Source organism: Falco rusticolus, chromosome 11, assembly GCF_015220075.1.
Source record: "Falco rusticolus isolate bFalRus1 chromosome 11, bFalRus1.pri, whole genome shotgun sequence".
Lineage (NCBI taxonomy): Eukaryota > Metazoa > Chordata > Aves > Falconiformes > Falconidae > Falco > Falco rusticolus.
The window spans coordinates 20,574,635-20,588,813 of NC_051197.1; the positions used below are offsets into that span (position 1 = coordinate 20,574,635).

Consider the following 14,179-nt stretch of genomic DNA (forward strand, 5'->3'; position numbering starts at 1 on the left):
GTATTTTCAGAGCCTTGCTGTTATTTTCTGATACCCAGGACATTTTATACAATGTAGAAGGGTTCCTCACAGGGTTTCACATTTGCACAAATACAATAATGCTCTCTCATAGTTCAAGTCCCACTATTTTGTTATGGAAAAGCTTGTTTATTCAAACACAAAGGACCATCCTGCTGTTATAAAAATCCCTCAGCTAAGTGCTTCAGTAAAAAGCCTGCTGAAGAAAAAATAATGATCAAACTGTCCTGAATCCCTTGAGACTCTGCCTCCAAAGAGGTACCAACAGGAATGTTCCTTGAAAACATTACAAAAAAGACAAGTATTCTTATAAAATCAACGGCATTCTGTGTTGGGGGGAGATTTTATCTTGCAGAGGTAAAACTATTGCTTTCCTATCATGGGCTGTCATACTTCCAGAATAGTTTTGTTCTTCAGATCCCTTAGGTATCCTACACAGCTGGTGTGGGGCAGGAGAGAAGGGCATGGGCCAGCTCCAGCATGACAGCAGCTCTGGCTCTGAGGTGAGGTATATTCCCACCTTAGTCCCTTGCCTGAGAAACAAGGAGGGTCATGGTGCAAGGTCTGGAGGCAGCAGGTGTGCATGGACCAAATATAACATGGTGAAGACTGCAGGAATTCCTGTAGGAACAGGAATGCAAGGTACTACATCCCGTTCAGGGCAAGTGGGAGATGGGTGAAGGTTGGTCTGAAACAGGGCTTGGGGCAAAGCTACAGGCAGGAATGTAGCACATTTCTATCCACCATTATATGGGTGGATTTTAAATCATTGCTATGTAGAGACCCTTATACATCCGTTTGGAGCAAAACAGGACACATGTGACCTCCATATTTTGTAAGAAAAGAAATTTGCTTGAAAAGGAACCCATATTCTTTACAAGTTAATGACCAATATTCAAGATTAACAAAAGTATTCCATGCCAGAATATAATGTAAAGAGACTCTACCATGAAACAAGTATAGTTCAGAAAGCACCCCTTTGTTCTACCTTTTTTTTGCTACATCTGCTAGAAATAATGACTACAGAATCTCTTTCAACAAAAGGTCATTTATGTCAATGGACAGAACACAGAGGATCAGATCACCTGCGGTAATTGCAAATTAATGCTCTACTGCTAATGCATTAACTACACAATATTGATCTACAATTGAATCATACAGGCTACTGTGAAGTGATTTTTACTTTAATATTTTTACGCTTTTATTGCTTTTTCTATAATGCGTTTTCTCTTTCCACTGGAATTTTCTATAATTGTCTCCATTTTTAATTTCCTACAGTGAGATGACTTTGAAAAATGTATGTCTCTTTCAAAGCCTTGCAAAAATCTAACAAACCATCAATGTGACATGGTAAATCACATACATGATGCAAAAGATGCAAAAAATCCGATATACATCTTATTTTGATAAATGAGAGCTTTAAAAAAAGCTTACTTAAATTAAAAAAAAAATACTTCAGCCTCACTAGAAGCCCATAGTAATGAGCTGTACCTCAGAAAGATGCAGCTAGACATTTCTAGAGCTTTTGGTATGCAATGAGTGCAGGATTATCTCCATAAATAAAGTTGTTATTTTTTCAAATTTCATGCCTGTACTGAAAAGGGATTGGTGGATTTGGGTATGTTACAAAAAAGTATAATGCTACGGAATCAGTGGAAGAACAATTATGTTTCAGCATTTTTAATGAAAAATTAAAAAACAAATGTGGTCCTATTGTAACTGTTTCTGAAGTCCATGAAGTGAAAGAACACTGTTAAATTGCTGTACAAAATTTTAATCCCAGCTAATACTGACTACAATGATCCAGTTTGTTATCTATATCTCTATATCTAGATATCTCTGTATCTATATATATATAAAACTGCAAGAGTTTCTTACACATGAACCTTTTGCCAGTAAAATTACTAAGATGTTGCCTTCCATGTTCTAAAGGAGGGGATAGAACACACTTTAAACACTGAAACTCTATCCCCAAACCATTTCCTAGTATAGCTGCTTGCTTAATACCACCTGAGATGGTTATAGCATATATCAAAATATGGCTTACCACCTGACTCCTGACTTGCATTCCTGTGCATGATGATTTTGTAAATGGAAAATAAATCCCCACATTTTGAAAATAAAAGCAACTGGAAAAAATAATGGAGAAATGATTGTAGGTGAAATAGCTGCAGAGGAAAACCTGATCTTGCTTTTAATGGAGGTACATTTATTATTCATAAGCCTCTTCTCTAAGAGATATGCCACATCGCAATTAAATCAACTCACACAATGCCTTCATATTATCTTAGCCCATGAATGCCCCCCTCTCATGGCAGAGAAGACACAGGACTCTTGTCTAGGCAAAATGAAGGGAAGCCCAACAGCCATGCAAGTGCTGCCCTCCCCGGTGCTGTAGCTGGGCTGTGCGGATGGGTCATACAACCTGTGCTGCTCAGTGATATCAGACTGTGTTTGAAGCTGGATGAACTGACACTCCCCACCCTTTTCAAATACTGCTAACAAAGAAACACCCACATGCTATTCTGTGTAACAGGGTAGTGATAGCGGTGGCAGTACCCTCATTTGGCACAGCCGCACACAGAGTTCACTCCGGCAGCACCAAAGCCCGGGCTGCTTGCTTTCTGCCTCTGGATTGGTTATAAGGTGTCCTCAGGGTTTTGTAAACATCAAGTAAGATCACAAAACGTGCGGTACTGTGTCAGTCCGAGTGTCTATTCAGCACCACCTCCAACAGTGTCCAAAGCAGATACTTGAGATAAAGCTATGGGATGCATACACAATTCCCCCAGTACAGTCCCAGCTTCTACTCACTTAGGGACTTGCTGTGTAGTGAATCCTAATATGGTGAATCACTCAGTAGATCACTTTATTTGATGCTATCTCCAAATTCTGTACTCGCTTTGTGATTTGGTACTGAGAAAGCAGAAGTGAACTGTCAAAGCTGTTAGGATAAACAGCAGAGGTTTTGACTATTGAAGGAACAACTTAGGCATTTGATACCAAGGACATGTGAGTGACAAGAGATGGGATTCAGGGAAAAGTATATTAGCTGGCTATTCATATAACCTTGTTAAGAGGGAAAACAGCAATGATTCTCATAGTCCTAATTATGTTCCAAAGATGACCCATGAAAATAAGGCCGCCTGCTTCTGTCTATGACAATATATCTTGCCTGAGCAGCAAATAAAAGTTTCAGTCTGGTCCCAGTCAAGTGTATTTCTTGTAAGACTGTCTATAGAAATTACTCATTTCCTTTTCCTTCCATTGGCCTTTCCCAAGATGAGGCAAAGATTTATGGCCTGTACTCACAATCTTGCATGAAGTTTACTAAAGGCTTATTTTTAAATAAAAGTAATTGAACTAGTTCAGACCCTTACCTACATGGCAGCTTTACAATCCATTTATCTCAGATTAGTTTAAATGACTTCTCTACTTTAGTGAAACAGAAATAAGCCACTCAAACTGAGGATAGGCTTGATCCAGAGGAGTTTAAAATCAGTTCTAGAGATGATTTAAGTTAAACTGGTGAAGCCTAAGGACAAGAAAAGAGCTTTTTCACCATCTCCGGGAAAAATCTGTTGAAAAGAGAAATTGTCCTGTAAAGTGCAGAAGACCAGTATAGATCCAAGTAATTTCTGAAAGTCAGTTCCAGAGAACTTGATTATTACTAAAAAGAAAACAACAATTAATGTTTTGTAAATCCAATATTCTTTCTCTTGAGCGCTGAGTGGGATGTCTGCATTAAATTATATTTCAGCATTTCCCATTACCATTGGGACAAACCAAAGGAAAAGAAAATAAAAAATAAAAAAAAGACAGCTACACAGTCTATATGAAGGAAAAGTGCATAAATCACATAAAAAAACTTCATTTTCAGTCATCCAGAAACAGATACAGCAGACATAGAACAGAAAATCATTCCACTCTGTGTAGTTCAGCTCACATAACATTGTTACAGACAAAGCCATCAAAACTGCATCTCTATTAGCATTAAACGAAATGCACCTATAGCAGTAAAACCATTCCCCTGCCAATCCTATGTTTTTGTAGACAAATGCTGCTCTGTAATTTGCACCATTACTTAGTATTTATATGGAATAAGCTCTCAGACCATTGCATAAGAAAGGCAGACTTTTTGTCTGCCCATGGGAAAAGAAGAGTTTCAAGCATTCTAATACACACTAAAAAAAAAAAAGGAACTGGTATTAATAAATCCAAAGAACATAGTAAGTAGTAGCCTTCTACTTCAGCTCCCAGAGATGCTAACTTTGATGTGCACTAAAAACCCCCATCAAACCAAACCATTGCACTGGCCTATATTTATTTATTTATTTATTTATTTATTTATTCCCCTGAAACACAGCAAACAAATGACTAATCTCAGCAGTCACCATAGCTGTGCAGGAAGGATGGTCACACCAAATCTAATTTTAATCTCAGTGAATTGTGGGAATGAAACCACTGCAGCCATCCCATGGAGTGACACAAAGCCGATATTCACAGGATCCTCAGCTGCTGTTATCTATGATGGGAACCACAGATAAAGGGGATGAGTATCTACTAGAATGTAACAATATACAATGGAACAGTGTAACATAAACACCACCTGCTCCTTAGTCATTCTAGATATGCTGCAATGGTGCCCTGACATGCCTAGTAGAGCAGGTAAGGGGCTGATTTCCAACCAATTTCCTGGTTCCTATAACAACAGGCCACCAAGACATCCTTCCATGACAGGGACTAACTAACCATGCCAGTCTGGCCAGGACCTCAAAACAACCCATCAGACAATGTAAACAGCCTCAACCACTGTACGCAGTCCGATACCTCACTCCAATGCCAGCACCTTATGCAGGAGGTACGGCTCTACACCTCCTGTTCCAATAAACATGCTTAAGGGACACAGATGCCCGGAGAAGCAAGAGTTACTTTAAACTGATTCCCAGCGGGACCGAAGTAGTGCTCTTTAAAATCCCTCTCCCCTCAAAAAGGCTCTTTGTAGAAGACAAAACCTGAGAATAAAGGAAGATCACATATCTCAAGCTTAACTCTGTGTCAACCTTGTTTAAAGATGTTTTAAGTTTAAATCCTGTAGGTCAGAGAAAAAAAGTGATGCCATAGTCATGCTAGCCTTTTTCCAGATTAGTACTGTGACACCCAAAGTCATCTTTTGGCAACTCCTCCTCCATCTGAAATGAATCTCTCTCAGCAAGAAGCACAAAGCTAAAACCATGAAAATTCCTTTCAATGGTATAACCCCCCCAATATCCTAATGTTTGAAAGGAAGATACATTATGGTTTTAATTACAGTTATTCTAATTTTAATGTTTTAAAGAGAGAAAAGTTACCTGTAAAACAGAAGCCCCACTGTGCAGAAACTGGAGCCCACTTTCAGCAGAATCAATGCCTCCAGTTGCTAAGATGGGAAATCCTGGGAGAGCACGGGCTATGGCAGACACTGCGCGAAGGGCAATGGGCCTAATAGCGTTTCCTACAGAAAACCAGAACATTCTGTTAGCAATATCAGAACATATCCTGATGTAATTTGCACATCCCTCATGGTAAGAACATCAGGAACTAACATCTAATTCTGGGATGCAGATGTTATATGCATTTATAAATTGACACCAAGAAGATTTCAAGTGGTATCAATACTTGTAAAGTATTATGAACTTGGCTGAAACACAGGAAAATGCACAAACATTTGGATAAACATTGCAAAGCTGGCTTGAACATTTTAGCTGGTGGTCAAAACAAAGGCTAACAATGTCTGAGACAGAAAGCAATACTTTACCATACAGTACACTGTAGATGCAGATCTATGTTTCTACATAAAGAAATCAGGTTCAGTTTTTGAACACAGATGTTGTCCAAGTAAGAGGGAACATCTAATTTATTTATGTCTAACTAAAAATTGTTTAAAAGTGCCATTGCAGTGGACTTGACATTTCATATATTATTTAGTATGTTTCCCCTTTGGATGTCTGCAGATTCAGATAATCCTTTAAGCCCCCTTTAACTATTAACATGATAGAAGCTCAAAAGAATAAGGTATATTCATTTATGGTTGTATCTCCAAGAATAAAGCTCGCATTTTCAAATGGTATATACAGGTTGAGTCAGACAAGTACCTGCTACATTTAGAGGCATTACGATTGAAATCTCAATACACTGTGTCTGCAGTGCATCTGCTTTGGCTACATCCTGTTGATGGTATGCAAGTATGAAAAATATGCATACAGATGCTGCTCATTAAATGATGGATAGCATAGACAGCTGACACTTCTAGTTATTTATTTTTTAGCCTAGTTAGGATTTCTCTAGATAACTCCCATATTCTTAAATTTTCTAACTTAATTTAGAGGACCTTTAGGATAATTTTATGTTATCATTGGACAGCAACACAGTAGTGTAAGGGAGGGACACATTGCTCCCAGAGGAACTGACTGGCTGTTGACGTACGCAAGGAAGTGATAATAGTTATCTTTTTCTTTTCTTTTTGGGACTGTATTAGGTAACTTGGGGAAGTACCATGAAATGAAGTACTTCTGAACGCCCCTCATGGATGTCTTTATAACCTTTAAAGTTTTGACATTCTGCAAGAGCAAATAACAGAAAGGGAAGAAAGAAATAAAAAAGTGCAATGAATAAAGCCCCAGGAAGAAGAAACCACAATTAGAAAGTGTGGGAAAAGAGCCCATGTGGAAACAGCTGCTGCATCACCACACCTCTGCTCAGGTGCCTGACCAACACCATCTCCTTCAGACAAAACTTCATCCCAAACAAGCTGTGTTGCCATTCTTGCTCTACACTTTCTGAGACAGAGGCACTTCAGCCTGCTGGCTGGATTTTTAATCTAAGAAAGTCTTTAATAAAGGGTAAGTTGCATTTTTCAAGCAGCCCTGTCTCACTGAGCCCAGCACCTACCCTCCCTCCAGTGCCCCCATGAGGGCTTCCTCTCAGGCAGAGGTTTACTGGCCTTTATGGAGAACCTACTGTTGGCTCATGATTCTGCTTTCTAGAAAGAGCCTCTGCCTTGCTTGTGCATCAGCATTCTAGCTGGGTCAATGAGGAGAATGATCCCATAACAAGTTCAGGTCACGAAATCTGTCATGTTTTGCTTTAAATAGGACTGACATTTTGTCAGGGAGCTGTTTTTTCCATTACAGAAAACTGAAATTTGGTTTGTCTTGACCATTAAAAATACTATCTTCAGTTTACATTGCCTTTTGCAACATACCACTGCCCCTCACCGTAACTCCAACAGCCAACACTGAATTCACAGGAGACCCTGGCCCTGCAGTATTAAACTCATTCACACCCAAAGGCTCAGCTAAGCAGTCTCTATTGACACCTGCTCTGGATTCAGCACAAAATTATCTTCTAGGGCAATGACAACTTCTCCTGCCTCAGGATAGATGCCTTCTCACTACATACTTAATACAACACCTCCTCCTTCTTCAACAGCTGATTTCTCCACCTGAGCAAAAACCGGAAGTCTCACTGTCTGATTAGAAGACTCTTCCACCTGCCATCAAAATACACTGGGTGCTCTTCCATGCCCATGTTAGGGATCAGACTGCTCACAGGCTTTACACAGATACTTCTTACTAGTTAAACAGAGACTACATAGAGATGGAACATTTTCAGCAGCTAAACTTTCGTTTGCATAAATGGACAGCTTAACACAAGATGCACTATCAGTGTATTTTGGAAAAAACTAGAGCCTAGTTCATAAAAATTAGAAATCTCACCGAAATGGCCTTAAAGAATCTAAGATCATACCAGAACAGATCACAGAAAGGAGCTGGAGCTCTACAGGAACTTTCCACAGGACGCTAATAATTATTTGCTGTCATTTGAGCTAGATCAATTGTAATGTATTTGAAAGGAACAGAATGGTTTTCAGAAAGAGGACGACTGCTAGTGTCCAAAGAGCAAACACTATGACAGAATCAATGGTCCAGTCTTAGCGAAAGACTTGAGACCAGAAAAATGGAACCATACTATTTACTCTCACGGATTTATTTATAAAGCCTTCTGGAGGGCATACATGCCAAGATGTACATTACACAGCCAAAACCATTGAAAATAATGTGATGAAAAAACACTAGTTGGTGAAATTATTCAAATATTCAGTGTTTGAAACTGAGGCTACAGGTAAAGCATCAGACTTGCTATATGGCTTTCAGGCACTGACACAGCTGCTCCAGAATTTCACTGTGATGAGGTAGTTATTTTTTAGAAAGGTGTAAGAATACAGGTGCTGGTAACTCTGAAATCATGTGGCTAGAGGGAAATTTCTTACTAAACTACATGAGTTAAGAACTGACATCTGCCTTGAGGCATGAAGGTCTTTTAACCCCAATGTAACTCTGAGAGTTTGCATTCAATCAGTTTTTAAGCCTTATAGACCCTTGACCTTAATGATATTTTGTAGCAAAGAGTTCCACAAGAAAATATTTCCAGAATATAATTGTTCCTTTTTTCTGTTTGATCACATTAGCCACCTTCTCACTTCAATGACTGTGTCTGTACAATGGTCAGTAGAGGAAAAGAAGCAAATGACAGCTTATTTAAGGTTTCAGCACAATAGGTAATCAGAAAGGTCTTCATTCAGCCCAAAGAAATCAAGCATATGATTTGATGAAGCCTAACACAGATGGCAATGAGACTTGGAATTTATTACTGAACATAGGTACTTTTTGGTACTAGCTGCACTTGATATTCATAATATGAGTTATTACTTATGTTTGGTGATTAGCAAATTAGTGAGAAATAGGTATGATCGCAAAAGTATTCCATTCATCTATATATAATTCACCCCAATGAATTTAAAAACATTTCATGAGTGCTTCTGATGAGAGTAAATACATGGCTCTAACAACAAGCAGAGGACTGACTGAGGTGTCACTATTCACCTCTGCATTTTTTTTCTTTAGTCCACTGAATATGGAACAAGCACATCAGAAGGGGCAGGTATTCTCTCCCATGAATTTCTTTATCAACAGTTCAGAAGCTTCCCCTTCTGTAATAAAAGCCACTGGTCTGGAATACAATGTTATTCACTTGTGATAGAGATCCTATGGACTAATGAAATGGTGAAACAACCTTCCAGGTTAAAGCCAAAACCCAAGAAAGAATACAAGCAATAGTGATGCCAAGTTATAAAAAAAAAGGCAAATAATAATTAAAAAAAAAAAAAAGGCAAATGAGCATTGAATTTGACCTAGAGTCTCTATTTTCCTGCATTTTCATATTAGTACTACAGGAAGGTAATACATTCCATTACAGACACTTGTGGAGAAGGAGTTTTTAAAAGGTTGAAATAAAGGAGATCTAATGCCAAATTTTAGAAGAGCTGTAAGGAGTAGCTGGAATTTGCAGAATGTTGCTGATAAATCAAGTGGTATTTAAGAAGCTGAGGTCCAAACCCAGCATGCAGATAACATACTAAAAAATAAGCATCTACCACATACTTTGACATGTTCCACTAGTTAATCACCTGTAGCTGGGGAAAATGCTGATATAGAATCATGGAATTACTTAGGTTGGAAAAGACTTTTAAGATCATCAAGTCCAACTGTTCACCCAGGACTGCCAAGTCTATCACTAAACCACGTTCCCTAAGCACTGCATCTGCACATTTTTTAATACATTCCTCCAGGAATAGTGATTCCACCACCTCCCTGGGCAGCCTGTTCCAATGCCTGACCACCCTTTCAGTGAAGAACTTTTTCCTAATATCCAGTCTAAACCTGCCCTGGCACAACCTGAGGCAGTTTCCTCTTGTCCTGTCGCTGGCTACTTGAGAGAAGAGACTGACACCCACCTCCTTTCAGGTACTTGTAGAGAGCGGTAAGGTCTTCCCTGAGCCTCCTTTTCTCCAGGCTGAACAACCCCAGTTCCCTCAGCAGCTCTTCATAAGACTTCTTCTCTAGACCCTTCACCAGCCTCGCTGCTTTTCTTTGGACGCTCTCCAGCACCTCAACGTCTTTCTTGCAATCAGGGGCCCAAAACTGAACACAGTATTCAAGGTGCAGCCTCACCAGCGCCGAGTACAGGGGGACGATCACTTCCCTAGTCCTCCTGGCCACACTGTTTCTGGTACAAGCCAGGATCCTACTGGCCGCCTTGGCCACCTGGGCAACTGCTGGCTCATATTCAGCTGGCTTTCAGCCAGCACCCCCAGGCCCTTTTCCTCCAGACAGCTTTCCAGCCAGTCTTCCACAAGCCTGGAGCATTGTGTGGGGTTGTCGTGACCCAAGTGCAGGACCTGGCAGTTCTTTTTGTTGAACCCCATGCAACTGGCCTCGGCCCATGGGTTCAGCCTGTCCAGATCTCCCTGCAGAGCCTTCCTGTCCTCAAGCAGATCAACACTCCCTTGAAAATGGAAGACAGACAGAAAAAATACCTGGTGGAGATGATATGCTACATTATGTTGAAAACTACTCTTTCAAGTCTCTCATTATGGAACAAATACTTGCTATGATATAAAGATTTAAATAATAAAATAATTATATGTTACAAAAGTCACTGACCTTTTTCATGCCTTAAAACAAAGAGTTTTGTTGTTGTTTGTTTTTTTCAAATAAAAACCGAGATTTTTCATTACTATCAGGGACTTCAGTAGGCAAAATACAACATGAAGAAGAGGCAGAACATACGTCAATCAAATGCCTCTCCTTGGCCAGCACAGGTAGCCAGCATTGCCCCTGTCCTCTGAGGATAGCAGGCTGATTACAAACTGATGAGAGGTATTATACCTACTTATTTGTTTGATTGTTTATTTTTCCTTAGGAAATAAAAAACACTTTACCAATGCCAGAAGACACCGGTTTTATTACAACTTCATAAGCCCTTGGAGTACCCGGGGGACTTGATCCTGCCTAGCATCAGAAATGTTCAATAGATTGAGACTTGAGAGGCAAACTTAATGTCTTCTTCAAGAAGAAGCCTGGTGCTAAGTTTCAAGCAATGCAGTAGCTTTGGAAGTTCCCAGCAGAAACAATTCAGACCTTCTTGATCCCAGTCATCCACCAATGGGGAAAAAACCCAGTGGGGAAAAACCCCACAAGCCTTGAATACTGAGCTACATTCTCACTTGCAATATACTGTACCAATACGGTAGTTTAAAGTCTTTTAACACATACTTCAGCAGCTCAAAATGTGCCTTTAGGTAAAGATGATCCAGGTCCATTAAAAAACAGCCAACAGAACCAAGGTGAATCATTTCAAACAGATGACACTGAGCCTGAATCTTGAAACTGTATGAATGGTCTTTATCAAACTCTCTATCAACAAAAAAAACAGATTTAAAAGGAAAGCAAACTCTCATACCTTTGGTTAGTAGATTACTTAAAAGCACATCTTTGTATCTATGGTTACTAGGTGGAATAAAAATGAATTTGGGTCACAATTCTCCCCATTCTGTGCACTGTAAAGTAAAATTAATTTTTAATTTGCATTATATTATATTACATTGCAGTTCTTTAGAAATTTAATATCAGATTTAAACCACAGAGCCTAAATATTACCAAGAAAAAATAGCTGATACATTATTTTTGATTAATAAATTACTGATGAAGACTGTGCTGCTAAACCCCAAAATCTAAGCAACATCACCCTCCCTCCCTCTGTAAATACATTCTTGGAAGACAGCTGACATTGTTATCTCCCTGACTGTTAAAATTAATAAAGCTAATGACAAAAGAAGTCAGTGACAGCAAATAGCAGACTTGGGTGAAAAAGCATTACATAAGGGAATTGGTCTGCAAAAGTTCAGGCACAGTAGATGATCAATCCAATGCTGCAGGAAGTAACTAGATAAGAAAGTTTGGGGATTAAGAAAAAACCACTGAAAACAATTCTTTGTTAAGACATTTTCTGCATAACGTGTATGCTGCCTAGTACTGGTGATCAAAGTACTTTATATATATAATCATCTGCACTGACAAACAGTCCAGGGAAACGGACAGGTTATACACAATTCATTTGCATTGCATTCCTTCTGATTGCAATTATTCTATATGTTCTTTCGCTCTCCCACCTGTAGGTGGCCACCATAAGCTATACTTATCAAATAACTCATTAGCAGGGTTTTCAATACTGTCATATCGAGATAATTAGCAATTTATTTAAATAACCAATTTCTGTGGAAATAATTGCCATGGAATGCCCTGAACCTACTTTTTATAAACTATAATAAAAGTGTTAAGATAATCCCTGACATTTGCAAATGCCATTAGTTCACCTTTCCTTTTGATAGTGCTATGGCATTATGTTTAAACAATTACCCGATAACGTGGCAGTTTAATGAAACAGTGTAGCAGGCACATCCTTCAAAATGGCCAAAGAATGCATTTACATGCAAAAGAAAACCCCATGAATAGACATGTTTTAGAGAGAAAGACTATCCAAGCTGTTAGGAGGTCTCCAAATGGGGGACACGATATTCAGCGTGCTAAAAAATACGGGAAGTGCCCAAAGAGCAAGTTCAAGATGGACCTTGCCATGGCTTTAATTCCGCAAAGTGCAACGCATCTCAGGATCCAGAGAAGACTCTCCTCACTGCTCCCTATCTATTTTGCAGCCTGGTCAGTCCTTCAGTCCCTTATTACTCACACATTAATAGCCATTTGCCAAATTCACTAATAATAATGTGCTATTTACTTGGGCTCTGGCTATTTCTAGCCAAAACTTTGAATTATTCATTTACCAAATGGAGCATTCAAAGGAATATTCACTTTATGAGGTGTCCCTACAAGAGTTAGCCTACATCTTCAAAGTAATGGCTACCTTATGTTTTATTTTATGGATAATTTGTGAAGGGTGACATGCCAGCACTGCCAAATCAATGGCAAAGGTTCTGCTGACTATGACTACAGTGAAGTCAGGCCTTTACCCAAACACTTTAGAATAAAAGTAATGATTCTGCAGATGTGAAACAATTTCTATCTCACTCTGCCATCACTGGCTCTTGAAACCCTATCAACTGATTGCATTCTACCAATATTTGTTAGCATATTGTGACTACCTATGCCAAGGCTTGTGTTAATATTTTCTCTGATACTTATTTCCCCTTCCTTTTTATTTCAAAGCTTACTTCTCCTTTGAATCTATTTGGGATACCTATGGGCTTGAGTCCAACCCATGACTGGAAAAAAAGTACTAATAATTTTGCTTTATGTTTCCTTTGAAAAAAAAATTGTACCCAAATAGAAAAAAAAAAAAAAAAAGTGGAACTTTGAAAAGCACAGAGAAAAATCAGTGTCCTTTTTAGGATTTATTTTGACCATTTATGAATTGATACTAATGATTATTTATGCCCTTTCAACTGCAAGTTCATAAACTCACCAGAGTTCTCATTCAATAAATGTTTAGCAGTCATCAGAGACTTCTCTCAATTAAAAAGGTTAGAATCCGAGAGGGTGAAAATATTAAATTTTTCTTATCTGTAAATATTATTTATCCAGGAAGACCTGGGGGGATTTTCACTCATATCGAACTTCAGTAGGAAAAATCAAGAGGACAGATACAAATTGTTTTGCAATTGCTGCAAGAGCTGGTTAAACATTTTCTAATAAAGCCATTCTCTCCCTGAAAACTACAGATCCACTAAAAATTGCTACTTCTGGTGATCTGCATGAAAGTTAGCAAAACATCTTCTGTTGCGGTTTATCAGATGTTCATTACTTAATTTCATTCATTCTTTCTATTTTGGTTTGACTTGAAGCTGGAAATTGTTTTGCACAGTGCTCTTTGTCTCGCAGGTGCTCTTTAGTTGGCTTGGTATACCCTTTTTTTCCTGACTGCTTTGCTAACCCTCCCCCATCATGACTTAAGAGTCTGAGTCACCTGGTTTGGTGCCACACTGCTGAGCACAGCGTGCAGCTGAAGGAGGTCCTGCACCTTTTGCACTGCACTCCCCCGCTGGGCCAGGACAAAACTTGCCTTTTACTGAGACATTGGTAGTGCTAATAAACCAATACAAATAATGATAAAAGAATAATAATAAAATAATAAAAGTAGTGGTAACAACTGGGGTATGCACCCAATGTAACACAAGCAAAAAGACATGTGAATTAGACCAGCATAAAAGCCAAGGGGACAGCCCATCTAAGAAATATTGCCCACAGTTACCAGACTAGACCACTGC

At 39.0% G+C, this 14,179-nt stretch overlaps 1 protein-coding gene across 1 annotated transcript in view; it reads right to left on the bottom strand.

Moving 5' to 3' along the window:
- Window positions 1–14,179, bottom strand: part of DPYD (dihydropyrimidine dehydrogenase) — a 366,851-nt gene that overhangs the window by 66,482 nt on the left and 286,190 nt on the right. Inside the window, exon 19 of the mRNA XM_037404065.1 lies at window positions 5,370–5,512. Within this exon, the coding sequence (XP_037259962.1) occupies window positions 5,370–5,512 (143 nt within the window). The remainder of the gene's footprint in view (window positions 1–5,369; window positions 5,513–14,179) is intronic.